Source organism: Chenopodium album, chromosome 25 (genome assembly GCF_948465745.1).
Source record: "Chenopodium album chromosome 25, dcCheAlbu1.1, whole genome shotgun sequence".
NCBI classification, from domain to species: domain Eukaryota; kingdom Viridiplantae; phylum Streptophyta; class Magnoliopsida; order Caryophyllales; family Amaranthaceae; genus Chenopodium; species Chenopodium album.
Window position 1 is genome coordinate 17,012,632 of NC_137858.1, and position 23,107 is coordinate 17,035,738.

The 23,107-nt window shown below is 35.1% G+C and overlaps 2 protein-coding genes and 1 non-coding gene across 5 annotated transcripts; 2 read left to right on the forward strand and 1 right to left on the reverse strand.

The window, feature by feature from the left end:
* Nucleotides 1-732: 732 nt before the first annotated feature.
* On the forward strand, nt 733-839 carry LOC145615797 (small nucleolar RNA R71). The gene has a single exon (XR_014107386.1). It is a non-coding gene; the product is annotated as a small nucleolar RNA R71 (small nucleolar RNA).
* Nucleotides 840-7,901: 7,062 nt separating this feature from the next.
* LOC145614283 (patatin-like protein 2) lies at nt 7,902-12,311 on the forward strand. The gene is made up of 7 exons (XM_081669311.1): nt 7,902-8,126; nt 9,161-9,342; nt 9,880-10,066; nt 10,821-10,982; nt 11,087-11,389; nt 11,608-11,780; nt 12,051-12,311. The coding sequence occupies exons 1-7, from the start codon at nt 7,995-7,997 to the stop codon at nt 12,160-12,162; spliced, it is 1,251 nt and encodes a 416-aa protein (XP_081525437.1). The 5' UTR covers nt 7,902-7,994; the 3' UTR covers nt 12,163-12,311.
* A 922-nt stretch (nt 12,312-13,233) lies between these two features.
* Nucleotides 13,234-22,910, reverse strand: LOC145614151 (uncharacterized). 3 transcript variants are annotated; one of them, XM_081669156.1, is made up of 10 exons: nt 22,042-22,910; nt 19,141-20,271; nt 17,893-19,002; nt 17,637-17,678; nt 16,106-16,182; nt 15,878-15,962; nt 15,710-15,793; nt 14,354-14,455; nt 14,175-14,273; nt 13,234-13,836 (listed from the first exon to the last, which is right to left on the reverse strand). In XM_081669156.1, exons 1-10 carry the CDS (start codon nt 22,750-22,752, stop codon nt 13,726-13,728), a joined length of 3,552 nt encoding a protein of 1,183 aa, XP_081525282.1. In that variant the 5' UTR covers nt 22,753-22,910; the 3' UTR covers nt 13,234-13,725. The 3 variants fall into 3 exon arrangements, 2 of the variants coding, with proteins under 2 accessions (XP_081525282.1, XP_081525283.1); XM_081669157.1 differs by having other exon boundaries at nt 19,141-20,243; nt 22,042-22,157; XR_014107063.1 differs by lacking the exons at nt 13,234-13,836; nt 14,175-14,273; nt 14,354-14,455; nt 15,710-15,793 and having other exon boundaries at nt 15,903-15,962; nt 17,949-19,002.
* Between the last annotated feature and the right edge of the window lie 197 nt (nt 22,911-23,107).

The window sequence follows — 23,107 nt, forward strand, 5'->3', positions numbered from 1 at the left end:
TCTGTAGAGTAGAAGATAATTGGGCAATTTGAGTATCCATGACTTTATTATGTGCTATAATTGAGTTAATCTATGTATCTCTACTCTCCATATGCTTTTGCATATTAGTTAGCATCGCTCTAATTTCTGAAAAAGCAAGGTCAAAAGATGGAGTAGGGGTTTGTGATGGGGCTTTTTAGTTAGAGTGAGGATGGTAATATTTCTGCTGTGGAGGGGGTGCTTGTTGTGGTTGTTATGGAGGTGAAGGATTATGAACATTGTTGCTCCGATAGGATAGGTATGGATGGTTCCGGAGGCCAGGATTATAGGTGTTGGAGTATGGGTTATTCTGCCTATAGGTTTGAAAGGCATTAACTTGCTCTATAGAACTCCTGCAATCTTGCTCCCAATGTCCTACAGTTCCATTCACAAAAAGCTTCATTAGAATTATTAGAAACAGCAGAAACATTAGCAACAGAAGTAGGAATAGTAGTACTAAGATTATCTAGTTTCTGGAAAATAGATGTAAGTTGGGCTTGCAAAAAGGATACTGAATCAACGTGGTGTTTTCCTTTGTTCGCAAAGCCTCTGGAATTCCCATATTGGGAATTATGTATTGCCATATCTTCGATAACTTGGCCTGCATCATCAACATTAAGATTCATAAATCTACCACTAGCCGCAGAGTCTAGAATCTAACTAGATGCATTTCCTAATCCGTTGTAAAAGGCTTGAATTAACTGTCACTTTGCCAAGTTATGATGGGGGCACTCCCTCTGCAAATCTTTGAATCTCTCCCAAGCCTCATATAGCGCTTCATCTGGCTCTTGGGCGAAATTCTGAATTGCACTTCTCAATAGGGCTGTTTTCTCTGCAGGGTAATATTTGTTATAAAAATTCAAAGCAAGAGTTTCCCAGTTAGTAATACATAGTGCAATTCTATTCAAACCATTAAACCACAATTTAGCTTTTCCAAATAATGAAAAGGGAAAAAGAATCTCCATGATCTGGTCCTGCGTAACCCCATTCTGCCTAATAGTATTGCAGTACTGACAGAAATCTGCAATGTGAAGATTTGGGTCTTCACCCTTAGCTCCACTGAACTGCTTCCTTTCTATCATAGTTATGAATTGAGGCTTGATCTCGAATTGGACTCCCTCGAGATCTGGAGTAGGCAAAAGGTGTGGAAAATCCGTTGGGAACGGTTACGAGTAATCGCTGAGCTTCTTAGGTGCTGTCATCTCTAATTCTGAATCTGAATGAAATTCTGAATCACTAGAATCAGTTGGCAGATCGTTATGAATATCGTTACTCCCAGAACCTGCCAAGATTTGTCTGTAGAGATTCTTTTGTCCATGGAAAGAGCGCTCGATCTCCGAATCGTATGGAATATAACCTGATCTAGAACACCTTGGCATAAACAAAGAATTAAAAGATAAATATGAGAATTGCCTTAAAGAACTAACGTTCTCTGAGACAAGAGAAAATAATCTAGACTACAAAAACAATTGGAAATAAAAATAAAATTGTTTCCCCGGCAACGGCGCCAAATTTTGACAGGCTAAAGACATATCACCTAATCAAAATTATTATTTAAGTCCTCTAACTAATGTAGATAAGGAAGTAGGGTCGAACCGCAGGGAAACAAGTCTTTCTATTCCAAATTAATTATTATAATCTAAATTATTAAGTAACCAATTTTGTTGTTATAAAAAGGGAACTAAACTAAGGAGATTAAGAATAAGAAGAAATCAATAATAAAAAGCCTAGGGTCACAGGTCCACCAATAATAATACTTCGGGATAAAACATAACAATCAATAAAACATTGCACATATAACATGATTAACAAGCTCTCACAATTTACTAATCAACATAGATCTAACAGGTTCTCACAATTTCCTAGATCTAAGTTCCTATTGAAATAGCTTTTAATATCAAATTGACATCTGCTCGATTCATCAATTCAATATTGGTATACTTTTACAATTAAATCACATCTGCTCGATTCATAATCTAATTACAAAGAATTAAAACAATTCAATAAGAAATTATCATGCAATATCAATAATCAACAATAACAAATTATCCCTTCATATTAATTATGGATCCCCATAAACCCTAAAATTAAACTACTCAGACATAATTAAATCTAAACTAAACAAAGCGGTTAAACAAGTCATGATAGAGTAAAGAAATAAAATTGTTGAAATTTAATATAGAAGAAATCGTTACCAAAGTAATCGAAATTAAGGAGTTGAGTCAAGAACAAGAGTAAGTTGCAAAAGAGAGAAATAATCTAAGTAGAGAGAGAAATGGCTAAGAGAAGAGGTAAACCAAAATAAAACTACTAGATCGTACCTATACAAAACTCTAAACACTCCTAATTAGAAACTAAGTGTTCGTCAAATTAGGGCCTTCAGAAACACGCGCCCGATCGGGCGAAGGGCTGATAGATCGGGTGCGCCTTTTTCTTCGAACGCTACATAAGGGAGGCCGCCCGATCGTGCGTAGGGCTTGCATGATCAGGCGTGCCTTGTGCTCGCATCTTCATTTTTGCAGCCACGCCCGATCGGGCTAATGCTCACCCGATCGGGCCCGTTTTCTCCAACGAGCTAGGAACTTCGATTGGGCCTTGTTTCTTGGCCCAATCCGGATATCCACTTAGCATCTTGAATACTCGGTCCAACGCTCGTATTCCACAAGTCGAGCCCTTAATCACCGGCTTGATTACTCTAACCGGCCTTGGGCTTTAAAATTGTCGTGCTCCTCCAATGTCCGCAGTGGCTCCATGAAAACCCGGGAAAATTCTCCAAAAGTGCAATTTCCTACAAAACTCAACCAAAACTACGTAAACACTAGAATGCAACAATTAGTAATAAAAGTGGCTCTAAAGAGCCAAAAACACTACTAATTGTGACAAAGGGATGGGGGTAAAATACTATATAAATTGGACACATCACTATGCATCTTTCAGAAATGAATTTGAGTTAGAAACGAAGTTAAACGATATGTTACAAAGTGGCAAAACTGATCTTTGTCCAAACTTTTGATCATAACTTGAGTTCTACAGATCGAATTGATGAGATTCAAATTGCGTTGGAAATAAGACTTGAATAGCTTTCCAATGATACGTCACACGCCCCAAGACGCTTTCTAAAAAAGAAGTTATAGTTGTTTGAATCCAAGCAATACAGTCAGCCACCCGCGGGATGTTGCTGCCCCCCTGTCCCGCGACCACTCGATACCAGCCACAGCTACTGCCAGCTCGCGGCCACCAGCCTGCGCCCGCAGGTTCTGACGAGCAGCAAAGCAGCCCACGAGTATCACGTGTCCTTCAAACTCGCTTAAGGTTTTATGCCACATCACATTCTATCGTCCAATAATATTATAACATATGTAATTTATATTTTCTTATTACTTTTCATTAATTATTTTTAGATTAGTTTTAGGATAACATAAATACTCGAGGGATATTATTTTTCCCTTAGGCCGCTTTTACGCTGATTTTCTAGCCCTAGTTTTCTCATGAGCAACTCCATGGAAGAATTTTTGCAATACCACTGAACCATTGAGTACTTGTTATCATATCATCTAACCACTAAAATATATCATTCAAATAATAAATCATATCATCCAAACAACGAATAATGTCATCTGACCAATTAAGCATATCATCCAACCTAGACACTAAAAGATATCATCCATATATATATACAATTAATCATATCATACCATCAATGAATGATGTCACCTAGCCAATAATTAATCATATTTTTCAACCTAGGTAATAATCATCTAAACAACGAATAATATTATCTAGCCAATTAATCATATCATCCAACTTTGACACTATTAATTTAATTTATGGTGTGGTTTATAGCCTACTCCGAAATCAAACCATATTTATTCGGTTTGAGATTTTTCAAATCAAACCGCACCATATTATTATTCGGTTCAAACCAAACCACACCGTTTTTAATTCTATTTTCAAAAAAAAAAAAAAAAAAAAAGTGTTTTGTGCTTTGATTTGTAACTTTTTTTCGGCATGACAAACATAACTTGTTTATGGCCTTATATAGTAACACTGAAAATTAGATTTGGGCTATAATTTAGATATTGGTCTGATCTGTATTCGATTTTGTTTTTTGATTTTCAATTTTTCTAATCCTAAAACCTAAACCAAACCACAAATTGCATTTTTTTTTCAAACCGCACCAAACCATTTAAAAAAAAAAAAAAAACTGAACCGCATTACTAATTCGATTTGGTTTGTGATTCGGTTCGATTATAAACCATACTAGGTGTAAAGCCCGTGCAATGCACGGCCTTGTATTTATTGTTATTTTTATCATTATTGTTATTATTATCTTTTAGATATTATTATATCACATGGCTTTGTGTTTATATTATTATTATTATTATTATTATTATTATTATTATTATTATTATTATTATTATTATTATTATTATTATTATTATTATTATTATTATTGTTATTGTTATTATTAAAATTTCAAAAACCTACATAGTCAATCGATTTACAAGAAATTGGTGGGGAGCCGAGATACAATCTGGGCCCCCACCCCTCTAGCTATAGCGAACCCAATCCTGCTGAAGATGTGAGCAGCTGCACGAGCACCAATATCCTGAGCCTTAGCGAACGCCTTAACCCGCTTCAGCAACGCAATAGCATCCTTCTCTAATTCCCCCAACGAAGAAAAGGAGAAAGGAAGAAAGCCATAGCCAATAGCCCTGCAACACGCCCCATACTTGTCCCGCTTCCGCTGAGCAGTCGCCGACACAACACGACCAGGAACGAAGTCAGACAACCCCGATTGCGTCAAAGGTGAAGACCCCGTCAAGTCAACACATACATCAAGGCCTCTATCCAATGAATAAAGCAACACATCTGCTGGTCGAAGAGCCCCGTCGTTCCCTCCAGTCAACCCAACGTTAACCTCTTTACGAGTAGAAATCCCAAACCGAAAACAAATTTCAACAAGGGTGTCACGAACAATGTTGTGCCGATGTTTAATACCCACCATCCCAGCACAAGACACTGCATGATCCCCATAAATATCCCCATCAAAAACCCTTGAGCAAGCAGAACACGGTGTTGAAGCCGAGAACAAAGGAACACCCAACCGGTAGCAAAAAACACTACGATAAGTCTTACCATTCATAGTCTAACCCAAACCTGATATCAGGACCAACCGCAACCAGGCCGAAGAGTAATCCCCCTGTTGGGACTTCCATAAGGCAACCTGACGCGCAGATAAGGAGAAAGTGGAATCTGCGGAAGCAGTGACCTTCGTGAAATATATATCTACCAATTTTTTCATGAGTCTGGGGGCATCGATCTCACTAGGGTTACTCATAAGGCCAGTCTCCACAGTCCTGTTAAAAAGGCTAAGAGCAACATCGAAGGCCGGACCCGGACCAACAATACCAGAATTGCTAAGAAGCGTAGCCTGAAGACCAGAAGACTGCAGACGCGATGCAAGGAAAGCATAGTGCCGAACATCACCCACCGAATAGACACCCAAATCACCATAAGCAAAAGGTAAGGTGGCAAGTCGCCATTGCCAATCACCAAAACCAGGCCCCGAAGCAGTTTATTATTATTATTATTATTATTATTATTATTATTATTATTATTATTATTATTATTATTATTATTATTATTATTATTATTATTATTATTATTATTATTACTATTATATACGAATAATTAGATAAATGATGTTGGGATAACATCATCGTAGATTAAAATTTTCATGAAAATATAATGGTGCTACGGTATAGTTCAGATCATGACAAAATACTCATATTATACATTGGAACCAAAAATCTAAAGAAATTATATGATTGATTCAAAACTGTTATTTGGTCAAGTTTGCTTTCTCACAACATTAATGAAGCTAATGCAAGAAATACTTTCTATAACATCAACACACCAAAATTCCAGATGAGGCAGAAAGAACCAATTGAGCAAAGCAGATCTTTTTCATTAACCAAAAAAATTAAAAAATATTTTACAAAACAAAATTTCACATTACGTACCTATAAAAATCTCGTGCGTTGCACAGGCCAAAATATTTGAAAGATAATCTAATATTTTCTAATATTAAGCGTATTGTTTGGTAATTAAGCATTAACCATTAATTAAGCAAAACTAATTCAACCGCAATATCTAACAAACCAAAGTAAAATGTAAATTACATATTTTACAAATTTACCTAAGCTTTCACTTTGAGCCTTCGGTGAATAATGTTGGCGGATTTATTATTTTTCCAACTCAATGTAGTTAACTGCACAAAAGTTGCATTAAAATCCATAATGATTTTCATAAGCCTTATACATAAATGAAAACCCAATAAAAAATAAAATTAAAAATAAGTACTCAAACTTAAGTTAAAAACAAAATGAGAGAAAATACAAAGTACCAATATCTTATATTCGCTTCTCTATTAACCATCGAATATAATTGAAAATCTTCAAGCCTGAAAAAAACAGAGAAAGAATTTGACGAAGTATTATGTAAACTGAAATAGAATTAAAAAACCAATACAATGTAAATTATTGTGCGGTTAATTGGTGAAACGTATGATTGGTTATTTTTGAGAGAAAACGTATGATTACTTGAGTCCTATTATATTATGAATAATATAAAATTATAATTATAATTTAATGAAATTATTAAATATCCGTGTTTATCCTGAAACTAACTAACAATGTCAAATGATAAACTTTTATATTTTTTATTTTATTTAATAAAATTATTAAATATACGTATTTATCATCAATTAATTACGGAAAAAAATTACATGGCAAAACGATGACGTGGATTTCCTACGTGGACGTTCTCAGAACTCTCCAAAACTCTCCTTTGCGATGCACAGTTTTTAAAATAATTTTTTTTTAATTGATGTGCTAAAATTCGATATATATTTAGATAAAATTCCTAATATTAAAAGATAATATTTAATATATAAACTTAAAAATCTCATTCGCCAATTTTGCTTACGTGGCATTTGAGTTATTTAATTCTAAAACAAATTAATAATCTCTTATTTAATTGGCTAAAACTAAGATTTATAATCCTACATGGCGCATTAAGAAAATTAAATCCTACGTGGCTCTCTAAAAACTCGGAAAAAAAAAGCCCCTTTAAATACTACCTCCGGTCCAAATTAGTTGCAACTTTGGAATATTTTATCTCTCACAAATAATACCCCAAAGTTGCAACTAACTTGGACCGGAGGTAGTATATATATTAGATTAGTTTTACCCCTATGCATATCTAACCGTATTATTAAACTAAAAAATCACAAACCAATTGGATAAGTTTCTATGAATCCCGTTGAATATGTCTTGCCAATACTCATTTATATGTATGGACCAAATCAATTACCTCGGTCAAGTAATATAACCCAAACCTGTAACTAACACTTAAACATGATTTGGTAAAAACATAAAGAATAAAAAAAACCTGTTCTAAATTAGTGTGTGTTTTACTTTTCTCAAAGTACAATGTATTGATTTTTCTTTCTCCTTTTTCTTGAAGCAATTTGATTTCTCCTCTTTACAGAAGTAAAAAAGTGTTTTTTTTTTTTTTTTTTTTTCCCAATTGACAATAAATAAGTCACACGTTTTCGTATGACCAACCAATTAGCTAAACTTTATAATTCAACACCACTACACTAGAACTAAGACCTCGTTGATTAGTCTAACGTCTAATAACAACATAAAAATATTGTTATTATATTAAAATTTCAACATTGGTTATATAATAGTTGGTGTATTTCGTTTTACCACGTCAAGTTTATATGTCTAGTTTGCTAGACATGAAATGTCTATAAATACTAGCCATTTATGTCTCGATAGTATTATCAAACTCGCTAATATAACTACCTCTTTCAAAATTGTATTTTCCTCTAAAGAAATAACGGTTTTTCCTCCTCATTCAAATTCTAACCCCGGACTACATACCACAAAACTCTCTTGTTAGCCATGGAAAGAGCCAACTCGCTTCTTCAAGCTCCAACTTACGGTAACTTAATCACTATTCTTAGCATCGATGGAGGTGGAGTCCGAGGGCTGATTCCCGGGACCATTCTAGCCTTCTTAGAAGATGAACTTCAGGTTAAGAATGCAGTACTATTTATGTAATTATGCATTAATCATATAGTAGTATGTACGTCATGTATCATGCTTATATGCTATTGAGATATATCATTGTACATGCATATTTTGATGCGTATGTAGAAAATAAAATGTTTTATGCAATGCAAGCTCAAACATAATACATATCACATATGACATGGACCTTAAAAAAATGCGTAAGTAGTTTTCATATAACTAAAGAGATAAGGTTATTGCATTACTCTATTTGTTATTGGCCCTTAAAACTTTTGCTTAATTTAGTAGTATATAATATATATTGATTGAACACAAATAAAAAATAAATAAATAAATAAATAAAAAAAGAGCAAATAAGATGGGTAGCATTATTAAGCTAGTGGCAAAAGCTTATTATAATTGTAAATTACTTGAAGCTTCCTTCCCACTTTAGAATTGGCCACTTAATTTGCTTTAACTTTGTAATAAATTATGATAACAACACTCCATTATCTCTTAATATTTACAATAAAATAACACAATAAATGGCTTCAAAAAATAAATCTCCTCAACCTATATGCATATCCAAGTGGACTGGTATGATTATTAATTATTTAATCAAGACTAGCGTACTACGAGTACTAAAATTGAATTTTCGTATACATGAAATAACAATGAATTAATTTTATACAGTTACTCCATAGTAATATTTGAGAGATTGTTACATACACCTAGATGCACGGTGCATCCAAGGTATTGTTTGCTTTTTTTTTTTTTAGTGAAGGGTATTGTTTGCTCATTTTAATGATTATTGCATATTTAATCATTAAATGAGCAAAAATACCCTTTGGTGCACCATACACCCGGATATATATATAACTATTTTCAATAATTTTTTAGCAAGAAAAAAATTATTTATCTTTATTTATAATCATTATCATCATTTATTACCACGGAACTAATAAGCCCTAGATGGTTTTAGTTAAAGGTCAAATTAAATAAGATTATATTGTGATTTGAGCAAAAAAATAAAACGAAGTAATGATGATTTGATGCAGAAATTGGATGGAGAAGATGCTAGGCTAGCAGATTACTTCGACGTGATGGCAGGTACCAGCACAGGAGGTCTAGTGACAGCCATGCTTTCAGCACCAAACGAAAACAACCGCCCTTTGTTTGCTGCCAAAGACATTAAGCAATTCTACTTAGACCATTGCCCTGGGATTTTCCCTCAAGAAAAGTATGCATTGATTCCTATTTCAAGTGATTTATCTTATACTCGAGTGTATTTTGATACCTTGTCACACGAATGTGAGATATATACCGAGTTAATTATGATTAATACACAATGCATGAATATCTCATTAATACACAATGCATGAAGTATGCATCTTAATATTTATGATTGACTTTTACAAAGTGGTAAAAGATTTAAGTAATATTCAAAGGTATATTTATGATGAAAAGTGACACTCAATGTCTTAATCGTCTTACTGGATTATTTATATAAACATGTCATTTTCGTGGAAAATTAAAATCGGTAGGCTAGCTAGCCCTATGATTGACTTTTACAAAGTAATAAAAAAATTTAAGTAATATTCAAAGGTATATTTATGATGAAAAGTGACACTCAATGTCTTAATCGCCTTACTGGATTATTTATATAAACATGTCATTTTCTTGGAAAATTAAAATCGGTAGGCTAGCTAGCCCGTGACATTGAACCAGTTTAGCTCGTTGTTGCGGATGATTACAAATGGATTAACATGTTGTGTAGGTCTATGTTTGGTCATGCAATGGATATTGTGAAGTCACTTGAAGGACCCAAATATGATGGCAAGTATTTGCATGAAATTGCAAAGGAAAAGTTAGGAAATACAAAGTTACATCAAACTTTGACTAACATTGTTGTCCCAACATTTGACATCAAACGTATGCAGCCGGTTATCTTCTCAAGTTATGAGGTAATTAGTCTTTACTCAAACTGATTACGTTTTCTTTGTATTCGCCTAATTTCATTGAATTGATTGACTGAAAGTCAATGGATAATAAATTATTCTATCTAGCTTCCAGACAAATTAAACCCTTGGCATTATTCATACTACGTATTTTTCTCAAAATAGAGAATAAATACAAAAATTATGATTGTGATGGAATATTATTGTCAGTTATTATAGTTAGTTATACATATCTTAACCTAATTAGTTTTAAATAAACATTTGGATTTGGATTACGTAGTACATATAATTATACAGAGCCCTTTATAATAAGGATGTTGATCAAATCATGGTGTGCATATATTAGATATAATCATACACATACTTCATATCGTATTATCGTATATATTAAATTGAACTTCTCTCACGACGTTGATGGAAGGGGAGCCTCTAATCAGTAGGTCAAACTTGATTCTCACTTATATATCGTAACGAAAATCATTATAGCGTGTAAATCTTGTCATTAGCTTGTGTACTTGTAGTCTTGTACTATGTAAACATTACATGCACCAATTTATAATTTCCATTTTTGTCATTGTGCATTTGTGCACACACGTGCATTCTGCATAATTGGTTTACGGTAGTGTATCTTGAATTCTCAGTATACAAATTTATTTTTACTTCAATAATTCACCATGTATTTAATTTCAGAATTAATTAGCACGTACAATATGAATAAGATATGGATAACAAATTTAATTCACGATGTATTTAATTTCAGGTAAAAAGGACTCCAAGCTTAGATGTGCTACTCTCGGATATATGCATAGGAACTTCAGCTGCACCAACTTATCTTCCAGCCCATTATTTCAAGTATGAAGGACACAGTGGAGAAATCCGAGAATACAATCTTATTGATGGTGGTGTCGCCGCCAACAATCCGGTAATTACATATTACTACTCGACTTACCTTATCTTATCTAATCTAAACTTATCAACTCCAAACTTTTCTAATCTAAACTCCGCGCTTTTGTGTAATATTTATAGGCATTGGCAGCAATAAACGAAGTTTCAAATGAGATATATAGTGGTAGCCCAGATTTCTACCCTATAAAACCATCAGATTATAACAGATACTTAGTATTATCCTTAGGAACAGGAACAACCAAATGTGATGAGAAGTATGATGCTGACTCAGCCGGGAAATGGGGTATGCTGAGTTGGCTTACATCTGGAGGGTCTTGCCCTTTAATTGATGTGTTTATGCAAGCTAGTGGTGATATGGTGGATCTTCATCTTAACACTGTCTTTAAAGCCCTTCATTGTGAGAAAAATTATATCCGGATCCAGGTACTTTATTTCGAGTTTCCTATTTTTCCCCTCGTGAATAGAATTTCCTAATGTTATTGATAAAGTATAAAACATATTCATAGTCTTTAACCATCAGCATTTTTACATTGACCAGGAATATGTTTTATACTCTATCAGTTTATCTACTTTAATTTCATGAAATATATTTGTATTTTGTATATAATAATTGATGAAATCTATTATTTCGTAACTTGTAGGATGATACATTGATGGGGGATATATCATCTGTTGATATTTCGACTAAGGAAAACTTGGGTAATCTAGTGAAAGTTGGAGAAGAGTTGCTGAAAAAACCTGTTTCAAATGTGAATTTGGCTACTGGTCTAAGTGAGCCTATCAGTCGTCATACTAATGAGGAAATTCTCAAAAGGTTAGTCACTTCAATCTCACTAGTCACTACTTGTACTCTTATGGAAACATACAAATGGTAAAAATGTGTAATATTTGCGTTATACAAAGTACTACCTCCGTTATACATTATTTGCAACGATGTGGCATAAAGTAGAGAGTAAAAATGTCTAATCGTTGCAAATAATATGTAACGGAGGTAGTATATATTACTACGTCCATTTCATAATAAAGTTCAAGTGCAACTTTATAATTTGAGATGTATCAATAATTTATCTTGTAACTCATGTAGGCTTGCAGAGGTGTTGTCAAAGGAGAGGCGGCTACGTTACATAAAATCACCTCAGGGAAACGGGCGTGCTCATTACGGCCATGCCCAAGCTGGAAAAGCCGAAACATCCTAGTCATGTAAATCAAATCTTGGCCGGTTGAAAACATCAGTTGCATCACAGTTTTTTCATCAGTACTTTTTCTTTTTTTTTTTTGGTTTGACATCATATGTTATTTTTAATATTCAGAAGAAATAAATAAATGTTGTTCATAATGTTGTTGATATCATTGTCTTTTATTACTTGTAATTTTTTCAATCAAAGGATATTTAATTTATTTAACAAAAACGTGGTTTACTTAAATCTAAATGCATATTTCTATGATTATTAATACTGCCATGGCCTCATGAGCTTCAGATCTTGGAATTTCTCTCTTTTTTTTTTTTTTCCCTTATAGTTTGATTTCTTTGCTATATATTAAAACTCTACATACATTATCAATTATGATGTCATTTGTTGGCCAAATTCACCAAAAAACAAGCTTAGAACCAAGGAAAATGGACAATTAAAGGGTTTTATCATTGTCCTTTCCTTGAAACAAAAGTGTAGATGGACAAGCCTCCCAAATTGACCCAAATTGGCATTAAATAAGCCTCCATATCATTCAAAGACATTTCAAACCCAATTCAAGAAATTAAAGAATTGCTAGACTTGACGTAGCTCAAAACGTTGTCTAAGACTCGAAGTAGCCTAAAACCCATACAAAACTATACAAAAAACCTAGCTAAACAATCCGCAACTAGCTATACTGATGTTGCATGCCCTGCAGGGCTGCAGGTACACTGAAGTCCAGTATAGGCTGTATGGCACACTTACTTATAGCTAACCAGGGTTCGGTTGTGCACAACTACCCTAATTGTCTATCTCCGATTCTCTGCCAATAAAATCCTCTCTTCTACCTTGATTTTCAACAACTTTGAACTCAGAATTACAGATTGCAAGCCCAAAGAGCTTAAAACTTCTTTCTAAAACAAGTTAAATCAATTCCAAGGCTTTTTTTCAAGATTCAATTCAGTTCTTAAGACGATAAAATACAATTTTGTGGGTCCTCTGTAGTTCTCTCTATACACACATACACATTAAAAACGAATAGAAATAAATAATGAATTTCAAACATTTTAATAATCTCAAACAAATTTGCAACTCTGCAGATAATTGATCTGATTTTGAGATGAAATCAATTCACAAGTATGAATTATACATGTAAAACATACGTAGTATATAAATATTATTCATTTACAACTCCTATGCTAATTGCTGATTCTACAACATACGATTAATACAAGGGCAACAGCCAACAGCTGAAACCAAACTCATGTAACAAGAAACAGAATAAGCGTTCCAACCAAAATGTGAGCATAAAGCTCCTGCAACAATCAGAAAATACTTCTCGTAGAGTAAGCCACCCATAGCCTACTAGCAATAAATGCAGAGGTTCCTTCACCAAGATGCCAACTTTGACATAAATTCATGCAACAAATTGCAATAAGATGTATCCTTGGTTCAAAGAACGTCCTGTGAGTTATCAGTCATCTCTAGTTTTCTACTGAGCTTAGATTCATGGAGCTATCTATAACTATGTACAAAATGAATTATTCAGAATGGCTTAAAACAGTGTAATACTTATTCTTTCCTTATTCACGTATGCTGAGCTTTTACTTTACGCAAGAATTCTAATATCTCTGTATATGAAGGATCATCACGACTGAGTGGCTTGCAAGAATTAATATGATCAGTTGACTCTAACACCTAACAAAGATATGGAAACAATTAGACAAGAAAAATCATTTAACTCAGATCAAAAGGTAAACTAGAGCACATCATAGTGAGACAGCCCCCATTTAAATGGAGGAAACATCCTAGCCACAGCAATTTAACTTGACAGATATTTAATCTTTAGAGGTAATACTATTATTTATGTAAGATAATGAAACTTCCAACCTGTGCTACATGATCAAAATAACCTGAATTTTCCAGACAATCACATAGAAGTATATCATCATAAACACCAGCATGACGGTAAAATATGAGGGTTAACTTTTAAAACTTCGTCTGCTGAGGCAATCTCAACAAAGCACCATACTTACCACAATATCACCGAAACCAGGATATGCTGATTCAATTGGAACTATTTCCATGCGGAAAGCCCATCCTCCATAGCCCTCAACAATTGGAGTCACCTTGGTCTGAAAGGGACAATTAGCAATCAAGAATAAAGTTGCAACATACTGCTTAACCAGACAAATCAAGAAGTAGAATACTTTACCTCACAAAAGCTAAGAACTTCAAGTAACCCTTTTTTATGAAGTTGCCGCATAAAATCATTAAGCTCTACCAACTTAGGAGATCCACTTCTTAGCTCCCCTATCTATGAAATAACAATACAACTGATTAAAGCAAACATATGACAATATTGAAAAAAAAAAAGGAAATTTTGTCAGAAAAAACCATTTATAACAACTATTTTGCTGGGAAAAACCTTATAAAAATTTTTTAGCAAGGAGAAACCAAAATCTAAAATATTTTTGTTGAAGACAACCTAAGATCTCTAATCACTCAATTAACCTCTAATTTTTCATTAATTCTTCTAATTACTCTTAATTCTTTCTTAACTATTTAATTATTAAGTTAATTTAATAAATTAAAAAAAAAAAAAAAAACAAAAACCACCATCTCCTTTTCCCCCTCCCATGGCAGCAGCCCCCTCCCCAATCCCCAACCGCCTAGAACCCCCCCACCCCTGCCGACCAACCTCCACCGCCGAACCAACCCTAAGCATCGTTCTCCACCGCGCGAACCGACCCTAAGCATCGTCAAGCATACAAAATCATTCTCCCAAAAACTGTCATACAACTTCAAACAATTTGAATAACAATCTCACTCACATTCTCTCTCATCATTTCACCTTCAATCAATCAATCCTCTATTTAATCGATTAAAACAAACAAAAACATTGGTTAATTACATTTTTAGGATCTGATGAGTTCCAAATTAGAGTAATTTCTTTGATTTTTCCAGAAATTTGCAGAAATTAGTAATGAGAGGAGCAAGATTAATTGCATTGTTAGGGGAGCTAGGATTTAAAGGTTACCAAAAATTGGACCCAAATAGTTTTGAATGGCCTTTTCAATACGACGATGCTTGACCCATTCTTGACTGGTTTTGCTCCAATCGTAGGGTTAAAGAGGGTGGTGCAGCGAGGGTAAAGGGGAAAGGGAGGGGGTCGGTTTGCCGGTCAAGGCTGGTCGGCGGGGGTGGGGGGTCTCTAGGCGGTGGCTGGGGATGGGGGAGGGGGCTGCTGCCACAATAGGAGGGAAGGAAAGGGTGGACGGTTGGTGGTGGTGAGGGTGGTGTTTGTTTTTTTTTTTTAAATTTATTAATTAACTTAATTATTGAATAGCTAAATGAAAATTAAGAGTAATTTGAAGAATTAATGAAAAATTAGAGGTTAATAGAGTGATTAGAGATTTTAGGTTGTCTTCAACAAAAATATTTTACAATCTAGTTTCTCTTTGCCAAAAAAATTTTATAAGGTTTTTTCCAACAAAATAGTTGTTATAAATGGTTTTTTCTGACAAAATTTCCAAAAAAAAAACCACACTGATATAAGAGTGAAAATGACCGTAGGCGCAGGGCGAAGCACAAGGCCCATCCTCCAGGGCATATCTGCCAGTTTGCTGCCAAAATGTGGACAACTATAGAACACCTGTCACCATGGAAAAATAAAGTATCATAGAATGCTAAACAAAATCAATATGCTCGTAACAAAATTTAAGGGAAAGGAGCATACAACTCCAACGGTGTTATTAACAAGATTGTCCAAATTTTCTGTCTTAGCTTGGTATAGCAGCTGCTTCACTACCAGCCCGCCCATACTGTAAACATTTAATATTCAAAAGTTACCAACAAAAAGATCTCTAATACATACGAACAACAACCTCAAAATTTTTTCCCTGATAAAAAGTACATGAAAGCCTGACAAAAGAGAGATAATGGTGCTTTGAAGGGGGTAAAGAACCTGTGTGTGACAAACACAATAGGTCGACTGCCAATGTCTGCAGCGACAAGCTTCTCTAAAAGCATTGAGCTGACCTCCTGTAATTTGTACATAAAATCAAGTGCAAAGGCAACAATATTATTTCAAAATACTAGTACAGGTAAATAATAAAGTATCCCAAAATGCGAGTTGTTCAGGATCTTACATTCCTTCCTTAGCATGATTTTTAAATTTTTACCTGTTACCCTGTTTTCAGGACAAAGACTATATCCTACCAAGCACTAAGCATTATGGTAGAACCAAGGGAGTCCATCAAGATACATTAAATCAAAAAAAGAAAGAGATATAAAAAAACCAAAAGACGATACCTCTACAACCAAATAACTAATTACTCCCTCCATCCCCAAATGATCTACCCTTATTCCATTTTAGGTGGTCCTAAATGATGTACCCATTTCTTTTTTCTAACCATTTCTGGATATCATGAAATTACCATTATACCCTCATTTTTTTCTTGCCTTTATAAGGTAATTTTCGTAAATTACTCTTTATTTTGCAAAAATATTTGTGCAAAAGTTAGCTTTCCCATGTAAATTTAGCTTTCCCATGTACTTCTACTACTCTTTCTTAATTCCCGTGAAATTTGAGAAAAGGGTAGATCATTTCGGGACAAAGGGAGTATAATTTAGACTACACTATAGATAATAGGTTTATTTATTGCAACATAGCCCAAAAAGGTCCAAGATCATAAGACAATTTATTTCCCCCCTTGTGATCAGAAACAAAAGAATTTCCCTTTTCCTCTGACAAGCCTTTAGCTTATACATACATCAGAGCAAACATTTACATATAAAGAAACATCTTTGACTTGAATTTGATGACCCCCACCCCAAACAATATTCATTGATAACTTCCTTGAACTAAATTCTCAATCATTAGTACACTGAATTAATAAAGTTTAGTCCACATCTTAAAATAAAAATAAAAAATTAATGAATACATAAGTTAAATAAATAACCACTGACACTCTGGTTTGCATTACCAAATAAATTATTTACAAACAAAATGTTTCAAAAAAGAGAGATTTGGGGGGGTGGGTGTTTCTACAACCAGATGTATTTGAGATTTGTCAAAGTATCCCTGTTTTTTATTTAAGATTCTCAAAGTATCCCTCTCTTATTAGTCTACCTTAAAATTTCCTGACATAATGTATCTATATTGGTATAACCCTCTCAGCTAACAAACATTACATGTGTCAGTATGGGAATGATGTGGTTCAAACATGAGTCCCAAAAAGTAATATTATCCATCCAATCACATAAATTTTTAATTTTTTTTTTTTTTTCATTTTTCACTTAGGGATGGTTTTTATACTTGTTAGTTGTTACCGTTCACAAGATGAGTTATGGACTCCTAGATTGAGCCTAAAATACTTTCAAACCAAGATATAAAAAATGATTGAAAAATGTCAATCATATAACATTTGGATAAATACATCACACATAACAATAACATAGAATGGTCTCAAAATATATTGCAAAATGATGCACACCTGAAGAGGAAGGCTAGCTCCAGACCACTGAGTAAGATTTGTCTGCAACAGTTATCCAGGTACAAGTTCAAACTCATGATTCCCAAAACAAACAAGGAAACTGTATAGGCACACTAATATTAAACTATCATGATCCTATATTTTTACAAAAAGGAATGTATCCAAAGTTTAAGCGCTAGTATTAGTTATTAGATAAGTTTTGGCACATCAACAACCCCAAGCAAAAAGGCACAAGGGACTTTGATTCTAAACAAACCTTGTATCTAAGTGTAAACAAACGAGCATGAGGAAAATCAGCTGAGAGCCATTCACCTGGCCAAAAGGTTCCTTGCTTCCCTGCTTCCTGATCAATTTTCTCTACAAGGCCCGATTTGGTTGATGACTTGTCTTCAGATATGCGCCAACTTTTAAAAGGCCCACCACGTAGACCATGAACAAAAATAATGTCTACTGCAGGCTTTTCTACATCTGAACAATTCTCATGCCCCTCAGTGGATCTAGATAAATTGATGCCATTATCACCACCAGAATGTTCATTTGAATTCTGAGATACAGGTCTGTCATGACATTTCCAGTGCTGCGATTCAGGATTGATTAGATATATCATGTCCTCATAGCGGGGCTGAACACGAGTTAAAGGACTATCATTCACAAATCCAGTACCAGAACCACCACTCCTTCCAGTGTCTGAGTCCCGTTTTTCAAGGCAAAGCACATTTAACAAAGTAGCTCTGGCATAACTTTGAATCTTAGGATCATCGCATCCAGGAATCTTTCCATTAGCACACTCTTCAAGCCAATTACACCAAATTGCATCCGCTATAATAACTTTTTGAACTTTTGGCAATGCTGAAAGAACAGTTAGTAGTCTACCTGCATGCCTCCTGATGTGAGTAGATGGTGGGATTCGGACCTTTGATTGACCATTAGTATCCACCTTTGACTCATCTAGGACCTTACTAGCCTGGTCTTGTCCCTCCCCAGATCTTGATGCATCATACGCTTCAATAGCAGCAAGGCTTTCATAATCATCTCTCAGCAAAAAGCGCCTCAACAAACACAAGACCCCAGAATCTACAATTTTGTTTTGATTAACAAGATCATCTGCACAAATTTCAGTTAGCGCTTTGATTCCCTTCAGGGTTGCCACTGCTGAGTCAGTAGCATCACATTTAGGATTCCGATCTTTATTTAAGCTTTTAAATGCTCCGGCGAAAGGTTCTTGAGACAGGAGGTCAGCTATGGGGAATGAGTCACCGCGATCTGCAGCAATACCCAATTGTTTTCCAGCTAGATTAACAACAGAGTTTGCAAGCTGACTGGCAATTAGTATACCAGATTGAATATTTGACTGATCAATTTGAGTCTGCAAATGTAAGATAGCATAGTATATGAACAATATTCGATCAAATAATTCCAATCAAATATTGAATCCAAAACAGAGGTGAAGAATAAACAACAGAAATTTAATATAGAACATACAACTATAAATGCACATTCTGACCTTCACTTTGTCGCTTTTTGGCTGGGAGGCTCCTTTAACTGATAATGCCTTAGTAGAGTCCAAAACTTCATTTAATAGAATAGTTAACCATCCTTGAGAAATTGGGATAGAAGATGGCCCAAAATCCTCGAGAATGCATGAAAGGATTTTAGTTGCCGAATATCGTGTCTTTTCAGAAGAAAATTTTCCGCAAGCCCAGGGAAGAAGGATACCTGACCACTTAAGACTTTCTTCAAGAGATAAACGATTTTCACTGGTACATATTAGTTCTAATGCTCTTGCCAGAGCTTCTTGAATATCCTTATGGTGAATTGTCTGTTTAGCAGTGTCTCTCATCAAATTAAGACCTTTCTCCATAACAACCTTTTTGGCTCCCGAACTCTTATCAACAGAAAGCAAAAATGCAGACAAAGCTACCAGTGCCAGAGGTATGTCATCAGTTTTACAAGCTTGTGATATAGTTGAAAGCAGACAAGAACTCCAGTCTGAAACAGAATTACTTAGCAGAACATTGTTGTCCTCTAAAAGCAATTGAGCAACCAAACTCCCATGCCACTTCACTGATCTTTCAGGCGTTGCTAAGGCAGTCATGATAGCATTTCCATCCTGATCTAATTCTTGAATATGAAATCTGTTAACCTCTGATGCCATAGCCCAATTGGCTAGTGCCCATGCAGCAAATGGCACAGCTACATGCTGAGTATGTAAATCATCCCAGAGACCAGGTACTACAGAAGATGACAAGCTTGAATCTCCAAGGTAGCTATCATGCCTTTTCTGATAAACATGGTTTTTTGAAACGTATTTACTGGTTGTTACACTATCACTATCATCATAACTCATATGCCCATTAGATCTTGAAAGTCCTAATACAGTTGTCCCTCCAAGAACCTTGATACCAATACCCTTCAATCCATTCCCACCATCATCATCATCTTCAGCATTTGGATCATCCAAAAAACCACCTTCAATTACTTGAATCGCTGATGCAATATCCCTCATCTCAGCATTTGCAGGAAGGCATGGCTGGAATCGGACATTGCCCTTGCTGTCACAAGTGGAAGTCACAACATCCATTATTGCTGCAACAAGCATGCTCCTCCCTTTCACAGAGTCAGAAATTCTTGAATTCTGTTCCAATGAAAGTTAATGTTTTTACAAAACATAAACTCAGATGCATCCAAAAATTAACATCAATTGTAAGATGTCACAAAACCAAGATCCACAAGATAAAAGCACAATTCCACAGCCAAAATCAAACAAGTCATTTAAAATGCTATATTTCCCAAAATTACTGCCTTCCATGCTCTCTTATCAGTTATCACTGGTCATAGAGGTCATTTTAGAAAATCACCTTGAAAGGTGTAATTGTAAAAGAAATTAAACTTCAAAAAGAGGTGAGCAATTGTGGTACAAAAAAAGGACGCTGTTGGCCAATTCATCAGCTACCTTTGATTGTGAAAGTGAGTTTGCCAAATATAAATTGTTATTAAAGGTGGTTATCGTACAAATATACAAACTTTGTAAGAAAAGCCACATGCCCATGGCAATGCTAGTCCAATGCCAAACATTTAATTTTCTGCATAGATATCCATCATTACTTCAGAGGTGGTACCAAGTGGTCAAAGAAAATTTATAAATAAGAAAACATATGGTTGGGGATGGGGCTCCAATAAAATGGCCATTAACATAAGACTTTCCTTACCAAGTTACATATATATTCATTCCGATATGATTCATTTATTGCCTACCATACGAGCTCTAAATTTGCTATCCTAGGAATTCTACCAAACAAATCCCTTAAAAGCTGTATAAGGATCCATTCACAATCAATTTTGCAACCACATAGTTTAAAATTAGAATATTCAAAGAGAAATATTTTTTTAATTTCATAACTAAATGTGACATTTAATCAACAAAAGGGGTAGGTCAAAGATGAATTTATGACATTTAAAATAGTCTCCCAAAGTACCTATCGATGCATCATGATAAATTGAAGAATGAATAAATTTATCATAAAGCAGACAATCAATTTATCCCAGTGTCTTACATCAAGAAAGAGGGCCTACATATCAAACCATTCAAATAAAAACAATCACTAACTAATACAGAATCTATTATGCTCTATAAACTCTATAAACTAATCAAAGTGATGCTCAATTCCACCATAACCACACATGAAAGAAGAGCTCGATTTTACCTACTGTAAATTCAAATAGTACCAGTTTGTTCTGCAAAACAAATCATATGATCCATTGTTTGAAATTTGTGGAACCACATCACCACTGTAACGTGTATTCATATGCATTATACAAACCTTGAAAATTATTATTCATATTGATTCTGATGTAAAATTCCCAAGTTCCGTTTGTTAATTTAAAATTGATGTAAAGTTCGTGCATTATCCAGCCTCGAAAGTTTCAAATACAGACTATCATAGGAAAACCCTCGTTGGTAATTGGTGGAACCATAACAACACCAATGACCTCAAAAATCCTTCATCTGGGTTCTTATAGGAAAACCTATATTCATTTCTGAACCACAACACCAAGGTATAATGTACTCATATTAGTCATATGCATCACTCAAACTCAGAAGTCCTTCATATTGGTTTAGTTTCTAATTGGTCGAACCACATCACCAACGTATGGTATACTCATAAGCATCACTCAAACTCGAAAAATCATTCTTATTGGCTTTGATTGGAAATTCCTACAATTCGTTTGTAATTGATCAAAACACATTGCCAATATACAGTATACTCATATGAATCAACCAAAATTCTAAAATCATTCAAATTCAACCAAACTTGCACCAAACCAAGCTCAATAATTTCGAAATTCGAAACAAAAACAAAAATCAATCAAAACAAAATACGAAAAAGGATGCTAAATTGCTAACCTTCTTGGAGCGCTGAGGCTGAGAAGAAGAAATGAACCTCAAAAGATAAGGAACAGAATGAGGCCTCCCAAAAACCTGAGGTCTAACAACAGGATCAGCAATCAAGTACGCCAAAGCTCTAGCAGCCTCAGCTTGGGTCCCACTAACATCACCGGCAACCGTCTCGAGTAGCCAATCAACAACCCTCCCACCACCAGCAGCAACAATGGCGGACCTTCTCGCCGCATTAGCAGCAGCAATGTCAGCCAAGAACGCCGCAACCCTAAACTCAAAACCGGACCGAACCTCAGAAGAAAGAACCGAATGAAGCGACTGCCACAGCACCGCAGCAGCCGCACCAGTATGCTTCATCTGATTGATAATCCGGTGAGTGGAGTCGGTTGATCGATGGACTGCTGCCTCGATTGCGGAGGTGATTTTGCGAATGTCATCGCCTCCAGAAAAAAATAGGAGTGTTGTTCCGGTTACGGCGAGGATGGAGAGGAGGGAGAGGGAGAGGGTGGTGCGGGAGACGGTGGTGGTGGGTGGAGAGAGAGGGGAGAGAGTGGAGGTGGAATTGACATATTTGATCGGCGAATGGTGAGGGTGAGATTTCGATAATGGCGTTGACGATTGAGACGAGGAGGGCGGGGTGGAGGAGGAAAATTGGCGGTGGCGGATGGGGAATGGGTATCGACGAGGGCGGATGTTGTGGAGGAAGATACGAAGCATTACAGAGTTTGATTAGAATGGTAATTGGATTTAGATGTGATGTAATTTAATTGTTTGGAGTTGTTTTTGGTGGTGTTGTAACAATGAAGAGTGTTGGGTTTTTCTTGAAGAAGGGGAAGGGGAAGGGGAAGAGAGAAGGTAGGACAAGAGGAGGGAAAATTGCTGGAAGATGCGAACTTTCTTCGAATAATACCTCTACGGAACGTTATATTGTTACTTCTCTGTTTTTATTTACTTGTACGAGGTCATTTAAACGGAGGTTTGAGAGATGTTTGTGCGTGTCTCGCAGGGGTATTACTGTAAATTACGTTTGAATTTGAAATTTGGAAAGGCGTTGTCCCGTTTCGAGGAAAAG

Coding starts and splice junctions, on each gene's coding strand:
- LOC145614283 (XM_081669311.1), top strand. CDS start 7,995: ATGGAAAGAGCCAACTCGCTTCTTCAAGCTCCAACTTACGGTAACTTA. Junction 10,067..10,820: donor TTATCTTCTCAAGTTATGAG/GTAATTAGTCTT, acceptor ATTTAATTTCAG/GTAAAAAGGACTCCAAGCTT. Junction 11,781..12,050: donor AATGAGGAAATTCTCAAAAG/GTTAGTCACTTC, acceptor TAACTCATGTAG/GCTTGCAGAGGTGTTGTCAA.
- LOC145614151 (XM_081669156.1), bottom strand. CDS start 22,752: ATGCTTCGTATCTTCCTCCACAACATCCGCCCTCGTCGATACCCATTC. Junction 19,003..19,140: donor CAAAAAGCGACAAAGTGAAG/GTCAGAATGTGC, acceptor TTACATTTGCAG/ACTCAAATTGATCAGTCAAA. Junction 17,679..17,892: donor TGTTTACACTTAGATACAAG/GTTTGTTTAGAA, acceptor TAACTGTTGCAG/ACAAATCTTACTCAGTGGTC.